Here is a 21,752-nt window from a genome sequence, read left to right as displayed (position 1 = left end):
AGTTGACTAAACTAGCGTGACAATTTCTTGTTCACAAAGTCAGCAAGATTTGTAATTTGTGTCAGTACTGTACGAATCAAAAACAGCAGAGAAATGTACAAAGCAGAAAAACAAGAAAAAATGGTAGTAAACGCAAATAAAACGTGTCTAGAAACGAAATGTTGGTAGTTGCATAAAAAAGGCAAGTCAATAACAAATGCAGCATTGAGTTTTGCCAGTCACATTATAGCTGGTCAAAACAGACTCTTTTCACAATGATTTCACTGCATACAAAAATTTCCCAACAAAAGATAACACTTCCCTTTAAACACAGGGTAATCGCCAACTCCCCTTTAAAAACATTAGTGCTTGGATTTAGTAAACTAGTTAATGAATGTTGCTTTGGGTTTTCTTTCATCGGCCCTGTGTCCTCTATTGAAACTGAGCGAAAGGTTATTGTTGAAGTTATCCTCAGTCATTGTTGGTGGAATTATTCTCGATTAGCCTGTTTGACTGTTCAAGTTTTTGGATCACTGCTGCCGCGACGTTCGGATCATTTTCAAGGGCCTCTTTGATCTGCAACACAATCAAAATAGAGAAAGTTTGAGTTTAGATTGTTACCAATAGTTGTGCAATCCGATATTTCATCTACTTTATTTAGATGATTACAAGGTATCAAATTGCGGTGAGATTCTCAGAATAACTGATTGGCAAGCATAATGGTTTTTTCTGTGCTATTGCCATATGTTTGACTGTGCATTAACATCCGCCTTTGTTACCAAAATCTGCTAAACATCACTTAATTATAAGCCAAAAATTCAGCTGAAGTTTTTTTTATTAAAACAGCAAATTCTGATTTTTTATTAAATTTTCCGTAACAAACTCAATTTAAAATAGCAAAACGTTCTCTTGCCATTAACAGCAGTATTTAATCTCATAAATAAGCCACAGTCTAGGATTCAGTGTGCAGTTGCAGTGAAGAGAACTCATTTGTCCGTTTTAAACCACAAACTCACCTCTTCATAATATTTGCTCATAAAACACCACAAATCTCGCAAGGCACGATTCTTGTCAAACTTACAAGCATGGCTCTGAAAAACACAATATAAAAGTTGCCTAATTTGCTGTTAAGTTATTGTAAAAAAAACAAGACCTTACCCTTGATATTTCCGCAATATAAGTGTTGACTTCTTGATCGCTGATGGGATGTTGTTCCTTAACCACTTTGTAATATTCCTGGACCATTTTCTTGTAGTTTGGAATTTCTTTGGCATAGATTTGCTTGTTGATGGGCGAGTCCTGTGTAAAACTCAGAGTTAGTGTGTGTAAGTGACAAAGAGGGTGTGGCACCAGCAAAAGAGACTATTTTAAAGTGAATACATGTGTCATGGCTTGTTTTTTGTTCTGTAGTAAGCTCCGTGCAACTGGTGACAAGAGATACGCCGTTTCCTGTGTGATTTGTCCAGTTGTGGCATTGAACAGAATGGGTGAGGCATGGCTTTTTAGCCTGTTACTCCCAACAAACATGTTTTTAGATGGCCACACTAGCATATACGACCTATCTCTTGTCACCAGCTGAACTGATGAGAACTTCTATGTGCACTGAGAGAAGTGTATACATTTGACGATTTGCTTTAAACTTTTGTTCATCATTTCACAATGTTAAACAAAATGCAGTTGTTATTGAGTACTTGCTTAGCTTGGAAATACCCCTGGCTTACATATCTAGTGGTTATGTTAGTATCTTTTAGTGATGGGACGATACCAGGTTTTGAAGCGAGTACCGATACCGAGTACGAGTACCACATGTATATACCTTCGATACCGAGTACCGAGTACGATTACCGAGTACTTAAGTACAGTGTTGTACTTGGTTGTATATCACCTGTTAATTTATCTGCCATGGCCGGCGTACAGGCGTGTACACACACATGCCGAAAAAAGTAATCTCCATACGATAGCGAAAAAAATACGTAACCTGGCGGAACTTTTTCCAAAATTTGTACTGTCCGAAGCATATATTGACACAAAGTTTTCAGTGTTCTTATAGTGTAAATCGGCCTTCGGTACTCGCACGTTGGTATCGAAAACTGAGACAAAATATTTCGATACCGAGTACGAGTATCGATACCACTGAAATCGTTCGATACCATCGATACCGAGTACCGAGTACCGAGTACCCGTCCCATCACTAGTATCTTTCAACCTACCTTTGTTGGTTTGTGTTCATTTACCGAACAAGCATCGATAAAAGTTTGTGATATAACAGCCATAGACGATGCAATAGTGTCAGGTTTTTCCACATCAAATACAGCCTCTGGGTTCTTCAGCAAAGTGACCCAGAACCTTGAGAGGAAACTGAAAGAAAAACCTGTTTTTTACACAAGATACAAGTAGATGTATTTTTGTTCATTGGGCAAAGCCAAAACATTTACATGGGGTAGCAATTCAAAATTTAGTTAATTATAATTTCTCTCTTGTAACTTTTGCACATTTTTCTCTAATACCGAGCATAATATGTGTGTATAACCAAGTGCCAGGGTAAAGGGCAGTGGTTTTTGAAATGGGGGCAATTACCAACTATACATTTTTCAGAGGTAACTACATTATCATCATTTATTTTTGTGAAGCCAACCTTTTGCGAGATCTTAGCTGGCAATTTAGGTTGCTCAATTTTGGGGCAGCAAATAGCAATCATTAAAAATATCCGAAACCAGCGCTCACATAAATCTTTTACAACTTCACAAATTGACGAAATAGCACTAAAAAACTCGTAACAAACCTGTTGGTTTTCCATATGTGCAGTATTTCAGGGTCAGTGATGCCATTCTTTGATGCAATTTCATCCAGAAAGTGAAAGAAATGGCGGACTGGGCAGGGAACAATGTTTTTATCCAAGATGGCTTGCATCACTTTGTCCACATAGTTTTGCAAAATTCCCTGCAAGGAAAAAATATCAAATCTTTTTTACTGAATTAAGTTACTGACTCAATGTTGGCGACCTAAGATGACAAAAGCCACAAGAAATGAGTTACTTTGTGTTATTACTTGCTTTAAGATACATTACAATTTTTTTTACCACTAATATGTTTAAAACAAAAGCATATAGTCATTACACAATAAGTAGACCGCATACAGTGCCACTTGTTTCAACCATAAGGTCTGATCAGTAAAGATGATGACAGTGTGCATTGTCTACATCTTACTTATAATGTTTCAAATATTACAATTTCACTAGACACAGTTTTATAACATCACATCTAAGTAAAACTTTTGCCCATTGTTGTGCAGTATTAACTGATGCCAATCATCCACTAAGTCATACTTGTATTTCTTAGGAAAGACCAAGCATTTAAAATAGTGACATTTGGTACAATGCTCTTGGCATGGTTCGGTTTAGTCCACTTGGAAATAGATTCTGATCCACATTGGTTTTCTGTAGTAGTCAGAATTAACAGCAACTAACCTTCATGTTGACAAGTCGAAGTAAATACAGCTCTGGAATGTGCTTGTGTTTATCTTTTGGAATGGTGCTCTCTCTCTTGGTTTCGTTGTCGTCATTGTATTTCACCTGTCAAGCACACAAGAGTTCAAAAAAGAGAATAAATCAGCTGCACTGATGAGACTTTATTATTCAAAGCAGTGTGCACTGTCTAAAGCTTACAAATCATACTTGACAAATCAAATTCACATACCAAGTGATACATCTTGGTTGAAGCTTCCTCGGGTAACATTGGTGAGAGTGGGCTCGTCTCCATGCTGTGGTTGGACAACATACTTGACATATCCTGTGCAAAGAGATGTGAAGTAAATAAAATGAGATCATCTATAACTTGGGTGCCAAAAACAAAACACTGTTTAACCATAAAAGGCAAGCCACCCATGGTGAAAGAAATATTAACACCCACAAGGATAGATACAAAACTACAGTTAATCCAGATCTTGCCCTAAATTGGAAACATGATTTGGTAAGACTTAAACTAATAGATATTGCCCAATCTGGATAAATTTCTTGATCAAAATGGGTCTGGATTAACTGCGGTTTACTGTATTAAAAAAAACAATTTTCAAAACACACATTTATTTACATTTCAAATACCACTGCAGTTAAAGTAAAATATCTTGGCTAATGTTTTAACTGACATAGAAAAAATTTTCTTGAGAGAAAAATATTAAATTAAGATGCAAAGAATAATTTGAATTAAAAATTTCTAACTTAAAACACCAATCGTTGAACTTACATCAAAGAAATATTTTAAACAGAAAGCTAAATTGCTCAAATAAAAGTTTCTTACTTGTGAATCTTCATATTCCTGTTGTTTTCTGATCAGGGCTAGAGTTGCATTATTAGCAACTTTGTAATCAGAAATAGACATAAGACGTCGCCATCTTGAACCCGGTTCTACAGTGAAGTCTTGGGTCGGCAATACTAGATGCCCATTTCTACCAGTTCTCCATTCTAACAAACAAAAGCAACATATTTATTCTGTTGTAAACAGGGTGTGGTGAAAAATATGTGACAGGTTCTAGCTAGCAAGTCGCACACAATGCTGTAAAGTTTTTATGCCATTCTATGCAATAATGGGGAAAAGTGTGCATATGGGCCTGAATCAAAACCATTGTATTAAAACTTGCTTGAAACCAACCTGACTTACAACTTTGGTATGCCTAAATCGTTATGCTGGACATAGCATAGTACTGGGGTCGGCAACCTTTTAGGCGACATGTGCCAATTTACTTGTTATTTTCATGTTTTAATGACCTTGCATGCCAACGTTTTTCTAAATAACAGTGGTTCATGCAAGCAGATATCAATAATAAAGAGAAAGCAGAGAGTTTTGTGCGTGTAAGGCTGAATTTATAACAATGGCATGATAAAAACTATAAACAAGCAGTGTATCAGGTTAAACCGTAACTTCAATACAAACACGCGAATCGGTTGGCATGCCATGAAAAACCACCTCAAGTGCCAACTTTGGCATGTGTATCAGGGGTTGCCGACCCCTGGCATATTATAACATCCACGAAAAATAGGGATAGCAGTCCATGAAACATAGTGTCAGATAAAATATTGGAATGGCATTGTAAATGTGTTGAAAAAGTCTATTTGGTTTGCTTAGTTCTGAATGCATTGGTTGGTACATTCTGAGTGCAACAAACAATGAATGTGATTTACCAATATCAAGTTGGTCAGTTCTTGGTCTTTGAGAGAAAGGAACTCGTTTGTAAACAGCGTCCATCACCTTTTCCTTCACCTGTAACCAAAAAATTTGCACTTTAAAATGGGTGGCACACAAGTAGTCTAAACTAGGGATTTTCAACCCTAGAAAACTGTTGAAAACTTTTACGGAGTGTTGCAAATTATTTCAACGCAGGGCAAATAAGGGCCAAGCAGCATTAAATTGGGATTTTTTGTTTTTGTGATGAAAATATGATACAAACCATACCTGTGCCACTGAGTCACACGACAAAACTTTAACGATCACAGGTTCCTCATCATTAGTTTCAATGAACAATGTCTGTAATAAAAACAATTATTAAATTTTTGAAAAATGTTAAAATAGTGTTGATAAAAATGATAAAAAGCAGATCAATGTGCAGAGTGCTATTTTTCTAACAATGCACCTTGAATCACTCAAGACGGTTAATTCAACATTTATTTCAAAATAGGTTAGGGCTTGATAACAAAATGTGGAAATGCATGACCTCAGTTAATCCTTTATTGATCTCATTAAATTATGAAACTATTCACATTCTAGTCTTGCTGCTTTACATTCTAGTCTTTAGGTGTGCTATGAGAAAAAATGAAAGTGTGCATCAAAGAGTTTGAGAACAAATAAAATCTAAGCATACCAGAATGTCAAATTCAATATCTTCCTTTAGCAGACGATCATCGCTAAGTGTGTATCGAGCCTTTCCTGTGATCGCATCCAATGGTCCTTTTGATACTTGTTGTTTAATGGCTTTTAGCAGAAGAAACAAAGGCCCCCCAGCGCTATCCTGCAGAATCATTTAAAATGTAGAACTTAGTAAACTAGTTAAATTACACCTATGCCGAAAATTATAAATGTAAATCTAAATTCTAAAAAAATATGAAAACAATGGGAAAATTGGTGGTCGGTCAAGTTTTTCGCACCAAAAACTAGTTATAGCCTGACAAACTGTTTTGCATACCATAACTAATGAGTGTTCTGTACATGCAATTTGTTTGGTGATTCTATTCAGTAGTGGGATTCAAATTTTTTGACAGTCGGTTCTATCACAAAAGTCCTATTTTTCAGCCGGTGTATTGACAGGAAATCCAATGAAAGTACTCAGTAATGGTAACCGGCTCGCTGATCTCATAAAATTTCGCGAGATGGTTCTATAGAACCGGTGCAAACCGGCTGAATCCCACCACTGATTCTATTTGCATAAAGCTCTAATGATCTCTGAAAATATGGGTGAAATATATGTACATATGTACCAAACAGGGGGTAAAATACATAAGAACTAAACTGAAGTAGCTTCTTCTTTGATAGAAAGAAAAAGTAGTAAAATGAACAGTTTCTTTTATGAAAAAAAAATTCAAATAAAACTGTAGAAACTTAGGATCGCTTGCTGAGTTAACAAAATCAACATAAAAAGGTGGACTTTATCGTATTTTTCTCACCCTCAAGTATGGGTACAAACAAATGTACATCCAGTTACTCAGCATTCTTTCGGCGACCGAATCGCTTCTGTAACCATGGCAGCATGCAAAAACAAGATGTCAGTATCGAACAAAAAACAAAACAAACATAAAAATAACAAAAGAATGCATGACAAAACAAAAATGAAAAATAGCAGGTGAGTTAAACTGCATACCTCCGCATTACAAGTTTGGGATTCCTCATGACATTATTACTGATCAGATCAGACACCAAAGACTTCATAATTCTACAAACATACAAAAAAATGGTATAAAAGTTTATTTAATTGACTGACCCATAAATTTTTGTAAAAAGTACTTACTGTAAAATGTGTGGAACTTTAACTTTTTATACAAAACAATTTTACAAATTTATGAGTGTAAAAAAATGTGGATTTTTTTTTAAATGTGGAATTTAACTTTCCGCATAATACTGTTTTACAAAGTTTGAGTGTAAAAAATGTATTGTTTTAGGGTGAGAATATATTGACTGGATACGTCATCAGTAAAAATAATTGAAAACACTTAAGTTTAAATGTAGATTCAGCAAAAACAAAACTGCATTGAAGCTTGTGTATAGAGAACACATCCATCTCAAAATTTTAACAATAATTGTTGTTATTATCAACACAAAAATCGTAAATTTGAAAAAAAACTTTATCCTGCATTTGTCAGAATTTAAGTTGGTTTGCCATAATTATGAAAAAAGTTTGTTACTCTGTGAAGTAGTCGAGTTTTTCGTGTAAAACCACTGAAAGCAGTGAGGCAACATTTCCCTTGTCACGGGTTCCAAAATTTTTCTGATCCTCCAAGGTGTGAACGAACACCGATAGAAAATTGTGGTTGGACAGAAGAAGCAGAAATTGTGCAAGGCCGTGTTCAAGGTCAGGTGGAATCTCCGAATCTTCCTGCAATAATTAAGCAGGAAGTTTTGAACCCAAGTACTTGGAACTGAGCATCGCTGTTTTTGATGCTCGGCCGAGTTGTGGCGCAAACTGACCCCGAGCATTAAATATTCCTGCCCTTCCAACATACCACACTAGTGTTCGAGAGGGTATCCAAGAACAAAGGGCGTTACATGTTGGAAAACACATACTTTTGAGGCCTGTACACCTTATTACACCGCTGGTGTTGGAAAGCTAGAAGCCTAGTGAATGTGCTTGGCCAAGCATGAGCTTTAACATGAGATGCTTGGTGTTAGACCAAACAGAACATTTGCAGTTTTGGCCCATTCGTAACAACTACGATACAAAAAAGCTGCAAATTCTGTTTCCAAAAAAATACAAAAAATACAAGAACTTACTGTAGGTTCATGCATACATGGGTGGTAGCGATGGCTTGGAAAGAACAGGTTAGTTATGTAAGTTCTGTAATCCAGACAAGGTATTCCGTAATCCCCAACATCTCCAGCAAGGTCGTCCATATCTATACTGAGTTCAGCAAATGCTTTGCGGAAATCAGCTCTAACCGACATTTCCATACTTTCCATTGCCTTTTGGAAGTCATTTCTGCCAAAAGTTTGAAGTCAAGAAGTCTTTTTATTTCAATCCAACTCTTAAAGTTAAAATTTGTTAAAAAAAGTCATTGCAGATGTAGGATTTTTTTTACTTTTACAGACCACTGTTTAGTGAACATATGCAATTTGCAAAAAAAATGCATTTTTTATTCTCGTACAAAAAATGATTTAGAGTTAAACTTTTAGGAATACTGTTATCTGACTGTATTTCTCCAACTATACAACCAAGAGTATAAAATAAAAAAAATTTCTACACCACTATATGTCGATTCAAGAAAATAAATTAAGAAATATTTACAACATTTAATAACAAAACTGACATGTTCGATTTGTAGCTTTTCTTCATACACACGCACACGATAGCAATGATCAACACAATCAACCCAACAGTTACAGGTATTACGATAGCTAGAACATAAGTGGTAATCCCAGTTCCTGAATCATCTGTGGCATATTTTATTGTTCCAATGTTGTGTCGTAAATTTCCAATAGTCAATTCAACTGGGTAGGAGCTGGCATCACCTGTTAACAAATATCAAAAAATGTTAGCAAAGAAATTTTGTGTGTCTCTTTTATTGCCATCTCAAAGCTAAAATGCAGCCCTCTATTTTTTGCAAGATTGCAGCAGTAGAGCTTCCTATTGTCATTTTTTTGGTAAAAATAATGAACAAATTTCAAAAAAGGTCAGCAAAGAATATTTTACAAGGCCTTTTTATTGCCATTTCCAAGCTAGGCTATCAAATACAGCTCTGTTTTTTACAAGATTGCACCAGTAGAGCTTCCTATTGCCAGTTTTTCTTTGTAAAAATAATGAATATTCAAAATTTTCAAAACTCCTTTGAAAAAAGCAAAAACAAAAAAATTGGCACCTCACATTTAAAAATGAATTTATACCAGAAATTTGGTGATTTGAAAACTCTAGGAGCTTGTGTATATGACCACACATGAAAAATAGAGACATAAAAAGGTAACTAGTTTGTGGTTACATTTAATAGCAATCAATCTGATTCTGATTTGTGTAAACTATACAGAAGTTAATGACCTTCTTTTTTGGGAACTTTACACAAAGGTTCTTCAGTGATAAAAGCTTTCAAAAGACACCGACTGGAACCAACCATCACTATGATCTCATCCTTAGTAATTGCTTGTTGGTTTAAGTCATAGATCTGCAAATAAGGAAGCAAAACTATAATCACGATCCAAAAGAGGAACTAATTTTAAAATTTTCACAGGAACAATATTAACAAAATGATTAAAAAACACCCCATCATTGGAGAAAACTAGTGTGTGGGCACTTTAGGGAAATATTCACAAAACACAAAAAAACAGAACTACCATTACATCATCACTAAGGAGAACAGAATACAACAATAGCAAGTTGGCATGGCTGACTTAACTTACAACACAAGTTCACCTGTGACCTGCTTTGTGCATTGTGTTCAATCAGTTTCAGGTTACAATTTTACACAACTGCCGTAAAGGCTGTAGGAAGCTTGGAAAAATGACTTATCAGCAAAATCAACATATCACTTACCCGTAAAACAAGAAAATCATTTTCTTTGTATAGTTTGTCCTGGTCAGTAAGCTGTTCGACTCTGGGGTTAGGCAGGTACGTCAAATTTCCAAAAGTCTTCAAATCCGCTTTATACTTATCCATGGATAGGCTAAGTTTGGCCGGTAGTTTCACATACTGGGTTATGTTGGAAGATACATTCATAACCAGAGATGTTATCTAAAACAGAAGTAATTTGCAAAAAATATCCAACGATGAGCTGGTATATGTTGGCTCGACTTAATAAGTAGAAATAAATAATTCATGACAACACTGTATATGTCACGCCAAGTAAAATAAGGGCACAAGATCTACAAAAATGATTGAATATTGCCACACTTAAATGGCAGATCATTACTCAGATCACTTGCGCAAAAGATTAATATAACACAATAATTTATATGCCACAGTATTTAGTAACAACTGGGTCATGGTAGAAATAGACAGTAAATAAATGTGTTTTTTGGTATCAATAAAATGTTATGAAATTTTGCATTTCTTTAACCTTTATTTATCATTTACACAAATTACTTTTTAGTGAAGCAGACAAAAATAATTTTGTGCTGTATGTATTTTTTTTGTCATTTTGGGATGAAAAAACCTAAAAATCCTGAATAAAATGATTTCACTTACTGTTGGAGAAGGACAATACATAAAAGTTGCATTGACAACTGTACATATTGAAGAGTATTTGTAAGACGTGAATGCAGACAATGCCTTGTCTATGTTGACGGTTTCAATGGATCTTTTACGCATTACTGATCTCAGAAAATGATGTTTATCAAAAACTTCTCTTTTGCGTCTTTGCTGGTGATTGGTGATGTCTGGATATCCAGTTTCAACACTACAACATAAAATCAAAATTTACTTTTTTTGGAATTTTTGTGTCATCTTTGCAAAAAAATTGAAAAACTTCATGAAAAAAAAAAAGCTTTAAAGAGTTATTTGAAAATCTAGTACATCATTCATTTTTTATTTCTATTATAAAGGAGGTGGCTTGGAAAAATAACCCATAATTACAAAAAACAGTTGGTGTAAATGATAAAAAAACACATGGTGCAACGCTTTGTAGTCTAAAAAAGTCATTTTAAAATCTGTTACCTCCAATGTATCACATTTTGTCTAGTACTGTAACAAATAACCTCGATTTTATTGCTTTACTTGGGTACACCACCCACCATATTGGTTCATTGTGCAAACAACATTTAAATCGAAGCAAACAAATGGCAAAAATACTAAAAAGCCAAATGTCAAGTCAGTTCCATGTTTAGCTAACGCTACTTACAAAAATATCGGTGTTTGAACTGAAGTTAAATTGTTTCCTTCGAACGAAATATTTCTTCCCCCTCCAAGGAAACTACCAAGGCTGGGGCCTTCACTTAAACTGTAAACTTTATGTATCTGAAAAAACAAAGTCACATTTTACTCAAAAATTTTATTTGATACATAGTTTTAGGAAAGTGGATGTTTAAATCCAACTAGAAAGGTGGCTTTCTAAATATTTCCATTTTATATATTCTATATCCTATTTACCAATTTACTATACACATCATTTGATCTACACATATGATTATTTTTGAAAACAAAAATGAATGGGACCCACACACGTGTTTGTGCGCATTTACGGTAAACAAATGTTGTGTATATTTTGGGATTCTTAAGGACAAATTATTATTAGAAAGCATGGAAGGGGACCCATAATAACTATACAGTTTTACAAATTTATGTGAAAAAAATACTGAAAAAAACGCCACTATAAGACTTTTGTTCGTTAAATTTGAAACAGATTGTTGTTAAATTTAATAAAAAAAATACTTTTAAAAAAGCATACATATTTTTTACAAATTAATATTTTCTACATAAACATGATTTCTTTGTTATGTAACCTAATATTAATTTCAGAATACAATCATTATGTTTAGCTTTACAACACAGCCATCGTATTTAAGCTCAACTGAGCATAACATACCAAACATGATGTTTCTTTGTACTGAAATACCAGCTTGTTGTGATTTATAACCATCCAGCGACAAATCGAATACACACCCTTACCTGAGGATTTGCAGTGTATGTAAATCGCTGCTTTAAACTTAGACTAAGTTGATCGAATGTCAATGTCACGGTCATGTTTGCAATAGGCCGAGGTGCTTCTTGTGTAACACATGTCAAATAGGAATAGTTGGTTCTAAAATTTTATAGGAAAAAAATGTTTAAAACCCTTAAAATGTCCCTTTATCAAACCTTTATCAAAAGATTATTCAGCTAACCAGTTATTCTTAGGACCACTACAATATCAAATCTTGTAAAAATCTAGATCAAAATAGTGCCTGAGACCTTGTATGTAATGAATTCAATTTTATTGCAGACATTTTAATAAATGGTGTTGTTATAAACTGGCAAAATTAATGGATCATACCATATATTCAGTTTATATTTTTTAAGGGTGAAAGTTCAATTTTAGTTTACAAATAGTCTGTAAAGATTATGAGTTTTATATCGTGAATTTAAATCAATCATTACCAACAACGCTGCTGTTATAATCAGTGGTAAATTAATGGATAATATAATCAATTCACGTTTTACAGTGAAAGTTTAGCTTTAGTCTAAAAAATAGCCAGTAAAGACGAACACATATAAAAAATTTGAGAAGCCCTATAGGTGTATGCAGTGGTGGGATTCAGCCAGTTCGCACCAATTCTACAGAACCATCTTACGAAATTTTATGAGATCAGCGAACCGGTTAGCATTACTGGTTACTGTCAATGGACTTTTTGTAACAGAACCGACTGAAAAATGTGACTTCTGACAAAAATTTGAATCCCACCACTGGGTGTATGTGTTTATTTTTTTTTGATTAACAATAACCTAACTTACTCTTGAATATCACAGCTTAAGGAGTCACCAATGCTGACAGTGATGTCAGATCCAGTGTTAAGAAAGTCCCCAGTGATATTAATTAAAGTTCCACCTGCTTGTGGGCCCAGGATGGGGAACAGTTGTGAAGGAATTGGGTCCCTAGAGAGGAACACGGACATAGAGTTAGATGGTGCAATCTTAAAGAGAAAAGCACACAGGAACAAGTTTCACAATGGCGCCAAGGGCAGCATGGTAATTGCCAGACAATAAATATTTAACGATACTGGTGGGTTGGAAGGGACATATAATGTGTTGTATACTAGTATATGTAGGTTATGGTCATTCTGATGAGGAGTTAAGGACAAATTTTGGTTAATACACATTACCAAACTGCAACTAAGTTAAAAATTTACATTAAAAAGTGTTTTGTCATTATATACGTAAATCAAATGAGTAGTTCATAAATCTGGCCTAAAATATTACCAGAATCAATATACAAAAACAGAAATTAAAATTGCAACTTGGTAACCAAAAAACAACATATGTAATTGCAAGAAACATTTATAAGTTGTCAATAAATTGAGAAAATTTTGCACAAATTTACTACATTTTACATACAAATACAAAAGACTAATTAAAAAATGCAAACATATCTGAAAACACATACTAGCATATTAAGCTTTACCAAAATATACATGTATAGACCATTACATTATTCCTTATAGCAGTACAGTGAGTCTAAAACCAACACAAAGGGTACTTAAGGGGCAAAAGTCCTAGTATCGATGGCTAAGCACACAGAATTGAACTTAAAACCCTATAACAGGAGACTGGCGCCTTCGGATACAATTATACTATCAGGTGAAACAGCATTCACAATGACAGCAATGCTGGCTAAGTGGATATGCTTAACTGTGCATGAAAAGTCTTGCAATGAGACAAAAGCCTTGCACCGATTTGGGGGTCATTGTGCAGAGTGAACTAATTGGGCGATGCACTGCTGAGACAATTGTTTGAGAAACTCAGCAGTAGTCTGTTTGTTAATCTATTCGACAAATATAGCTTTGTCAACATAAGAAGTATCATGCTGTTTGCCTAAGTGTAATGAGATGTTAATCTGTACGTCCCTTTGTGTGATGTAATATCTTCAAATTGGCCATTGGGGTATAATTCATGTAAATATCTCCTAAAGTAACTGCATAAATTTGTGTTGAATAAGTGGTATAAAATGTCATTCTATATGCCTATTGAGTCTGTATGTTATAAGGTACTGGCTTAAAATTGTCCAATGGGATTAGGTTACAACATCATAGAGAAAACAACTGTACATTTTGCAACAAATCATTTTTGATGTGAACACACCTGTACACAAAATCTTCCTTTGATTCTTTCGTCTCATTCCGAATAGTAACAGAAATTTTCCCAGACCTCTTAGAAGACTTTGCTGTCTGACATACAACCCTAAAGTAATAAGCAATGTTAAAAAGTGTCCAGTGTTTGAACAAAACACCCACATAGGCTGATAACTTACTTGAGAGAAGTTTGGTAGTACTGGTTTAGTATTTTACACGGTTGCCCGGCAACTGTTACTTGCTGAATATCTTGGGGTTGCGTTCCCATGTTTATGCCAGTAATGGTCAGTTTTGTGCCACCCAGCAATGGTCCACTCATTGGTGAGAAACCCTACAGAAAAAATGTTTCTAATTTTGAATAAAAGTACTTTTTGAATGTGGCACTGAAGATACTTTCACAAACGAATTGTTCAATATATGATAGCTAACTGATTTAGACTGGAATTAAATGTTTCCATAGCTTGTCGATTTGTATAATGACTGATTTCCTATTAATTTTTTGGTAAAATTGGGATTCCTAATAAATTGGATAAAGAAAAACACTGCTTTAATTAAGTGGGTTGAGAGGTTTATGAATTATTTGCAGCTGGATTCAAAAACAAGCACTTTGGTCATAATGATTTTTAAACGATGACACCCTCCACATATAACAAGATTACATTTGCTATAAACCAACTGGCAAATTTTTTATAACTTTGAAAATCAAAATTTCGGAATTTTGTCGATATACTTTTTTACAGTACTTATATATACATACAGTAGGGTTACAGCAGCTAGTTAGAAAAGATAAAAACTTTAATGTAAATGGCATGTGAATTTGTGGCAGGCACTTTCACAGCATGGGTCATGGATAATTGCCAACAGCATACTTGAAATTACTCAAATTATTAGAATAGCTTCGGGGCAAATGCTAAGACAAAGCTTTCACAGTAGAAAATGTGGACAGCTCAAAAATTACCAATGGCCTTACAACTTATCCATTTCTTGCAACTAAACATTTTTAATTCAACAAATTAAATATGTTTTCCCATTCTGAACCATAAATGCAAAGAAACTCTGAACAGCAACTAAAATATTTTATGAAACATACAAACTAAAGGGTATATAAGCCTGTGTGACAAATAATGCATTATGTTATTGATGATGGCATGCTTATTTGCCGAAACGTCAAAACAATAAAGCATTCACCTGCATGTAATGCTGAAAATTACATCATGAGCAATGCCATTGTAAATACAAGGTGATTGGGACTGCAGAAATGGTACCTACTTGTATTGCATGAACAGGACAAAGAGAAGCATCTGTTATCCAACTCTGTGATGCAGGGCACGACGATTCAATGGTGCACGCTTGTTTGTTATCGCACCAGCCACATTTGTACATGCTGTCCGAGGCTACGCACAGAGAACAATCACTTCTGGTCACTGAACACTTGTAGAACTAAACAAGTTTGAAGAATAAGATATAGTTTCGGAAAGACACCATTAAAGGCTAATGTGCCTTACTGTGAGGGGAGTGCTCTGCTGAAAGTCGACGACAAACTTTAGCTTCCAAGTGACCCTTATGCTTGCAGTAGCAGTCACAGCATACTAAAATCACATAAAGTATACAGTTGGATACAGACAAAAGAATGTACAGAAACATTGCAGTGGACAAAAATATACTTTTTACCTTGGTGTAATTGTATTTCCTACTTTCACAAGTGACATTGTTTCCGTTTCTGTAAAAAAAAAATATATACCAATCAATTTTGTAGTTTCTTGCACTGTGCAAACATATTTTTTTTGCAAAATGCAGGACCTAAAGACCAACAGTAGCATGCACAACAATACTAGAACCTTATTTTGATTGCATTTGTCACATGTGCAGTATCAACCATTACCATAAAATTGAAATTTATTTTATTTGTTGTTTTTTGCCTAAAAGAGTACGACTAAAAAAATCAGTTGTACCAGACAAGCTTATTCAGTTTGTGAACTACTATTGGCCCAAAGAACCAATTTAAGACAATAATGTTAACAAATTTTATTTTATCTTGCCTTTGAGCTTCGACTTTTATTGGCTCATCCTGTCCAATAGTGACATGACACCAGTAGGTTGTTAGTTGGGTTGGCAAGTTTTTACCGGCAAGTGTTATAGTATGAGGCTGGCCAACTGGTATAAGGCGGTCGGCAGGGCTGACTTCAGTAAACGTCGGACATTGCTGTAAGTACAGAAGATCAAATAGGCATTGTGGACATAGGTTAGGCTGGAATTTTCAAATACATACCATTGGGTTTGTGATACAACTGTCCTGTTGCTCTTCGCGAGCCTTGCACATATGATCCCCTGTACACCAGTTGCATCCCCATTTGCTTGACAAACAACCACTACATGGGGTATTGATTTGGAGGTTTTTGCCGTGTGCATGACAGTCATAGAAAATTGCAGTTGTCGATACAATGCTCACACTTATATTGTTTTTTCTATAGCGCAAGCTCAAACTGACGTTCACATAATCTGTATAAAGCAATTAATTTACAGTTAAATATAATATTTGCTCAAAAACAGTTAAAGATACTGTGACAAAAAGAGTTAAAGATTCAGTCACAATAACAGTTACTGAAACTGACAAAAACAGTTAGAGATACTGTAAAAAAAGTTAAAGATGCTGTACATATTTTTAGCGGTGATACCTTGGCCATATGCACTTGCTAGAAGATCTTCCTCTGTTGGGGCCTGACAGCGCACTTCAGTATAGCTGCTTCTTTTTTGCACTGAGCCTCCCACTGCAAATTCGTCATCAAACAAACATTCATAGCTCTCACCTCCTTCCAGTACAGGCAATAAATATACCTTCAAACAAACATAGCCAGCACTTTATTTAGAAATGCTATAATACCTTTGTTGGCATTTTTTGCCTGCATTTTGAATCACTGCACTACAAGGTAAATCAATGTGTACTATACCTTTGTGGTGATTTCTCCATTTACAGCCCTCTCTCGAGGTTCAGGGGGACTCGCTCTGATGCATTTTGTCGAATCAGGAGCGATCCACCTTGTTTGGTCAAAATTTGCAGTTGTGCATTGCTCTTTGGTGGAGCACCTACAACATATCAATATGAAAGTTACATACACCACTTGTAAACAAATTTATCTGACATGAAATAAAAACTTGCCTGTTTTCTAGAATGCACCACCCACAGTAAGGGTCCCTTGATGTTACACATAAATCGCATGTAGCGAATTTCTCACATGCTGCTACTTGTATTCGAAGTACCTAAAAATAAAGGTTTTTAGATTGTTTAAAATGCAATGTTTGAATAAAACCCTAAAAGAACAGACAGCCATTACCAGAATAGCCAAGACAATAAGTACAGTAAACTTCGGTTAATCCGGACCCGTTTGAACTGAAAAATTTGTTGGAATAGGCGAAGATCCAAATTAACTGATGTCAATTAGATAAAGCGTTACCACATTACAAATCATTTGTACCTCAAGTTTTGTCTGATTTATGCGAAGATCTAGATCAGTGGTTCTCAACCTTTTGTGGACTGTGGCCTCCTAAAAGTTACTTTTGGGCCTTGTGGCCCCTTCAAGTAACCCTGTAGGACCTCTGCCCCTTCTTAAAAAATGTAAATGGCAATCTTATGTTGGAATTTGGTACTAACTTTGACTTTAAACAGGTCGAATAGAATAAACAAGAATCTGTAATCGTAAAAAACTCAATATCGACAAATAGTATGTGAAATAGTCGATTAAATTAGGGAATAAAATTAAAAAGGAAATGGATTTTAGTGGGTGTTTCTGGTGAATCTACACCCGTGGCCCCCCGGAACACAGCTTGTGGCCCCCGTGGGGGGGCCATGGGCCCTGATTGAGAACCATTGATCTAGATCAGGGATTCCCAACCTTTTTACTATCTCGTACCACTTGGACGCTCTTTACTGCCACGCGTACCACTTTGTACAGAACAACTAATTTGATCAAAATATATTTATGAAGAATAATATTGGCCTACTAAAATAACACTAAAGCACCACAACTAAATTTAACGAGATTTTGGTGTTTGTTTACTGTCCACCTATTGGTCGATGCGCGGTGTAAATTTGCTAACAGCGCATCGAAAGTCATTTCCGGGCGCACCCAGCTCTTGTGAAAAAAAATGGAAGCTACTCGCGTACCACCAGAAAAACCTTCGCGTACCACAGGTTGGGAACCCCTGATCTAGATTAACCGAATCTGGTTTAACTGATGTTTACTGTATACAGAAATGAATGGCAAAAGCAACTAAATTATAAAACATTTTTTTTTTTAAATCTATTTTTGCCTGCATATTAACAGGCTATTGTCATTTGTCAAGTAAGCTTTTTCAAACCTTTTGCTTTGTTTGAACATACAAATGAGGAACAGCCAAATTTGGAGTGGTATCCCAAACAAAGTCTGTTAAAATTGGATCACCAACAGGAATTGAAGAATATTCTTGTCCTGTGTTTAAGTTCACCTACAAATAGAGAGAAAACGGTTTAATTTTCAAATAATGGCAAATGACAATTAAAATTTCCAAACCTGAATCACTAATCCACTTGTGGTGCCTATAAAAGCAACTGTAGTTTTATTGTTAGTTCCCGTCTGATTTGTAGTGATGGCAGAAAATGTGAATCCTGATTTTTGGAAAAGCAGTTTCACTTGTGTTACCACTAGCCGCCTGATTTGGGAGGGCAAATAAAAAGCTCCACAAAGTATCTATAAAACAAAAAAAATCAGGTACCAAAACAAAAGTAATTCTGTGATACAAGTCAATCAAAGTTATGAACCAACAAGATGGTTATTACGTTTACTTACCGATTTTTTTGGGACTTTGTAATCAAGGTAATAGTTCAGTGAAATGTCGCTCACAACTATTACTTCATCAGTTAAATTGTCCTTGTCTTTTAACCATTTCTGAACAACAAAATATGTCCATGTATACACTTTAGTTGTGATACATTTAGATGTGATACATTTTAGCTACATTCTTGTCTGAATTATCGATGCTTTGTGCAACATGACATACAGTATGAGCTTATTACATTGACTGAAGCAGTAATAAATATATACCAATCTGGCCTATTGCATATGGCCCATATTTCATCAAATGAAAACTCTTGTTAATTGCAAATTATGGTTAACTGCACAGAAAAAAACGGCAAAAAAAAATATATATATATGCAGTTGCGTTTAGAAATTGCATTCAGGATTTTGTAGCCCATAAAAAATGAATTTTTAAGCAGAAACAAAAGCACATCCATATATACATGAAACTCACCTGGCCCTGGTCATTGACACATCCATTGTCCAAGTTACTTTTGATCAAGTTTGCTGTTTGATTAGAGCCATTGTAGCCACTAGATTTGTAACACACTTCCATTGTGTTGTAAAACAAATAATCTAATTCCGATTTTTTAATGCCACAAAGCGCTGAATTGACTTGATTGTCTAAAACAGTTCAATGAAATACAAAGAAATAATGTTAGCTCAAACTGGTTAACAGTAAATTTATTTAATTACATTAGGACAGTGGTTCTCAAACTGTGGTACACATACCACTAGTGGTCTGTCGGAACTTTTCAGGTGGTACCAAGTAGATTTCTGCGATACCTAATAATAAATGCAACTAACTAATCCAACTGATCAGGCCTGATTTGGGTGAAACTCGTGTTTTGACATTATTTTGAAAATGCTAATTATGCTAGCCAGGTTAAGAAAATGGGTCTATTTCTTGGTCTATCCATTCAAACAGGTTGATGACTTTGGGTGGTATGCAGATAAAAAAGTTGTTAGGTGGTACGCGACCTGGAAAAGATTGAGAACCACTGCATTAGGATCATGAAGCCTACCTGATCGGGATAATTGCCAATTCTGGTTAATTGCACATAGCAGCATTTTACCAACCTTTGGAAAAAAGCAGATATAAGGTGCCATCGCTATTAACTTTTGAACTGTCCGGAATGTAGTTCGCTGCAAGCAGATGATTTGCATTGACCTGAGCACACTCCAAAGGCATCTCAATGTAAGAGTCATAAAAGGGATCACTTTTGCATATTCTCGCAACCATTGCTTTTGAAACCTAAACCCAAAAACAATAGTTAGACTTGAAATTTGAATATTTCAAGGTATTATATTCAAGCATACATCATTTTGTAGTGAATGGTTGAACACAAAATATACAAATCCATCTTCATTTCCAGTGGCAAATGTGTATTTGTAATCCCTTGTAGAATGGTCTTTAGGCTTTTTAAACACTGAACCATCGTCTGAAGTTTTGTCAATGGTTAAACGGAATAAATTGTTTTCTTTAGTCAAATCATGTGCAAGACTGTGGGTAGATATGGAGTAGTCATGCCTGTAATAAAAATTAAAAAAACATTTTAGTGGCACGAAACAAGATGGTTAACTAGAATCTCCTGGAAATTAAATTTTACCTTAGCAAGTGGCTTGTTAAAGTTGTGGACACATACAAGACATTGTTGTTAACTGTGGGGCCTTCAGTGATTACACCCACAGTGCTACATGCTTCTTCGTTGCACGCGACAAAGTCAGCATCAACAACACCGAGAGGTTGATTTTGTGAGATATCATATAACACTTGATTGATGTCCTCCAGGCTACGTGTTTTGCAGGTACCCTTTACAGAGAAATTTCATTTTTAGAACGGTCTTGCCTAATTGAGTTTTTTGCCAAATTTGTTAAGCATACCTGATATACACTTCCGCACACAATAAGCCTATTGTTTTGAACATCAACTAGTAACAGTTTATTTGTGTTGTTTGTTAACATTTTTAAAGAGCACATATCCTCATGTGGTTTGCAGTTTACATTATCCATTACTGGGCCGGTAGTTACATTGTGAAGCAACTGCAGTGACCTGTCCAGTTGGTACAGTCTGCAAGAACAAAATTTCCATTTTAATTTGTGTTAGTTATTGCTTACTTGCCATAAAAAAATTGTTACCTGTTCCGAGCCCCCACATAAACATTGTTATTGTGAATGGTCAAATGGTTCATTACAGCATCTCGTGGGGCAAAACTGTTTTTAACGTATCGTTTAAGTTCTCCATTTACAACATTGCCTTGCGCAGTGTTGAGAAAATTGGTAAGGAATAAAACACAAAGAGCCCAGCGGAATTTTAGACAAAGCAGAGACATGATTTTTAAACTTACGATTTCATTTCGTAACAAAATAACCTAAAACATCACAAAATAAGACTCAAATCAGTTGATAGTTAAAAAGACTGGAAACTAGTGAAATTTAACCACAAAAAAAACAATAAGCTAGATAAAATAAAAGCAAAAAAATACACTGGTTTTTGGTTGCAAGTATCTATAGAAACAAAAAACACCAACGTTGGCCTACGCTATTTTTGGCAAGGTAAAAAGACACCAAAAAAGAAACCCATTTTCCACTCAAACAAACTACGCATTTTAATATTGAATAGCAAATAAGAAAGTATACACAACTATACAACTGCGGAATGTTTTCCACGCGCGTCCTCATTTCACTGGCACTAGAAGTTTGCCAAGTGTAAAATTTATAAGCTGGTTTTTGTAGCGGGGGCGACGAATTTTCACAACGTTTCGATCAGCTTTGTTCAGTCAAACCGCACCTTCGATTCAGTTCTAGTAAAACGAAACGATACTTTACATTTACAAGCTTTTTTCATGTCCCTATTGGTTTAACGGGGAGAAACGGAAGAGTGTATTTTACCAACGGAGAATTATTTATTACCTTTCCTACAAGGGGATTCGTTTAGTTGTCAAAAACTATGTTCCCCTTTTCAGTTAAACTTATTTTTGCGTTTCTAAAAATG

The 21,752-nt window shown here is 35.1% G+C and overlaps 1 protein-coding gene across 1 annotated transcript; it reads right to left on the bottom strand.

The window, feature by feature from the left end:
• Positions 1–34: 34 nt before the first annotated feature.
• LOC145227635 (plexin-B2-like) lies at positions 35–21,148 on the bottom strand. The gene is made up of 41 exons (XM_080092511.1): positions 20,897–21,148; positions 20,642–20,828; positions 20,368–20,570; positions 20,078–20,288; positions 19,838–20,012; positions 19,212–19,381; positions 18,749–18,847; positions 18,473–18,649; positions 18,282–18,407; positions 17,083–17,183; positions 16,874–17,009; positions 16,601–16,760; positions 16,195–16,424; positions 15,965–16,128; positions 15,597–15,645; positions 15,431–15,514; positions 15,195–15,365; positions 14,105–14,256; positions 13,936–14,034; positions 12,592–12,732; positions 11,770–11,902; positions 11,003–11,118; positions 10,351–10,561; positions 9,700–9,897; positions 9,208–9,331; positions 8,486–8,687; positions 7,953–8,157; positions 7,367–7,557; positions 6,826–6,897; positions 6,632–6,698; positions 5,833–5,979; positions 5,427–5,498; positions 5,156–5,234; positions 4,275–4,438; positions 3,675–3,767; positions 3,446–3,550; positions 2,762–2,919; positions 2,190–2,337; positions 1,138–1,278; positions 996–1,070; positions 35–555 (listed from the first exon to the last, which is right to left on the bottom strand). The coding sequence occupies exons 1-41, from the start codon at positions 21,088–21,090 to the stop codon at positions 451–453; spliced, it is 5,835 nt and encodes a 1,944-aa protein (XP_079948637.1). The 5' UTR covers positions 21,091–21,148; the 3' UTR covers positions 35–450.
• Between the last annotated feature and the right edge of the window lie 604 nt (positions 21,149–21,752).

Source organism: Phallusia mammillata, chromosome 5 (genome assembly GCF_965637545.1).
Source record: "Phallusia mammillata chromosome 5, kaPhaMamm4.hap1.1, whole genome shotgun sequence".
Classification (NCBI taxonomy): Eukaryota; Metazoa; Chordata; class Ascidiacea; order Phlebobranchia; family Ascidiidae; genus Phallusia; species Phallusia mammillata.
This window is presented reverse-complemented; position numbering and strand designations above follow the sequence as displayed.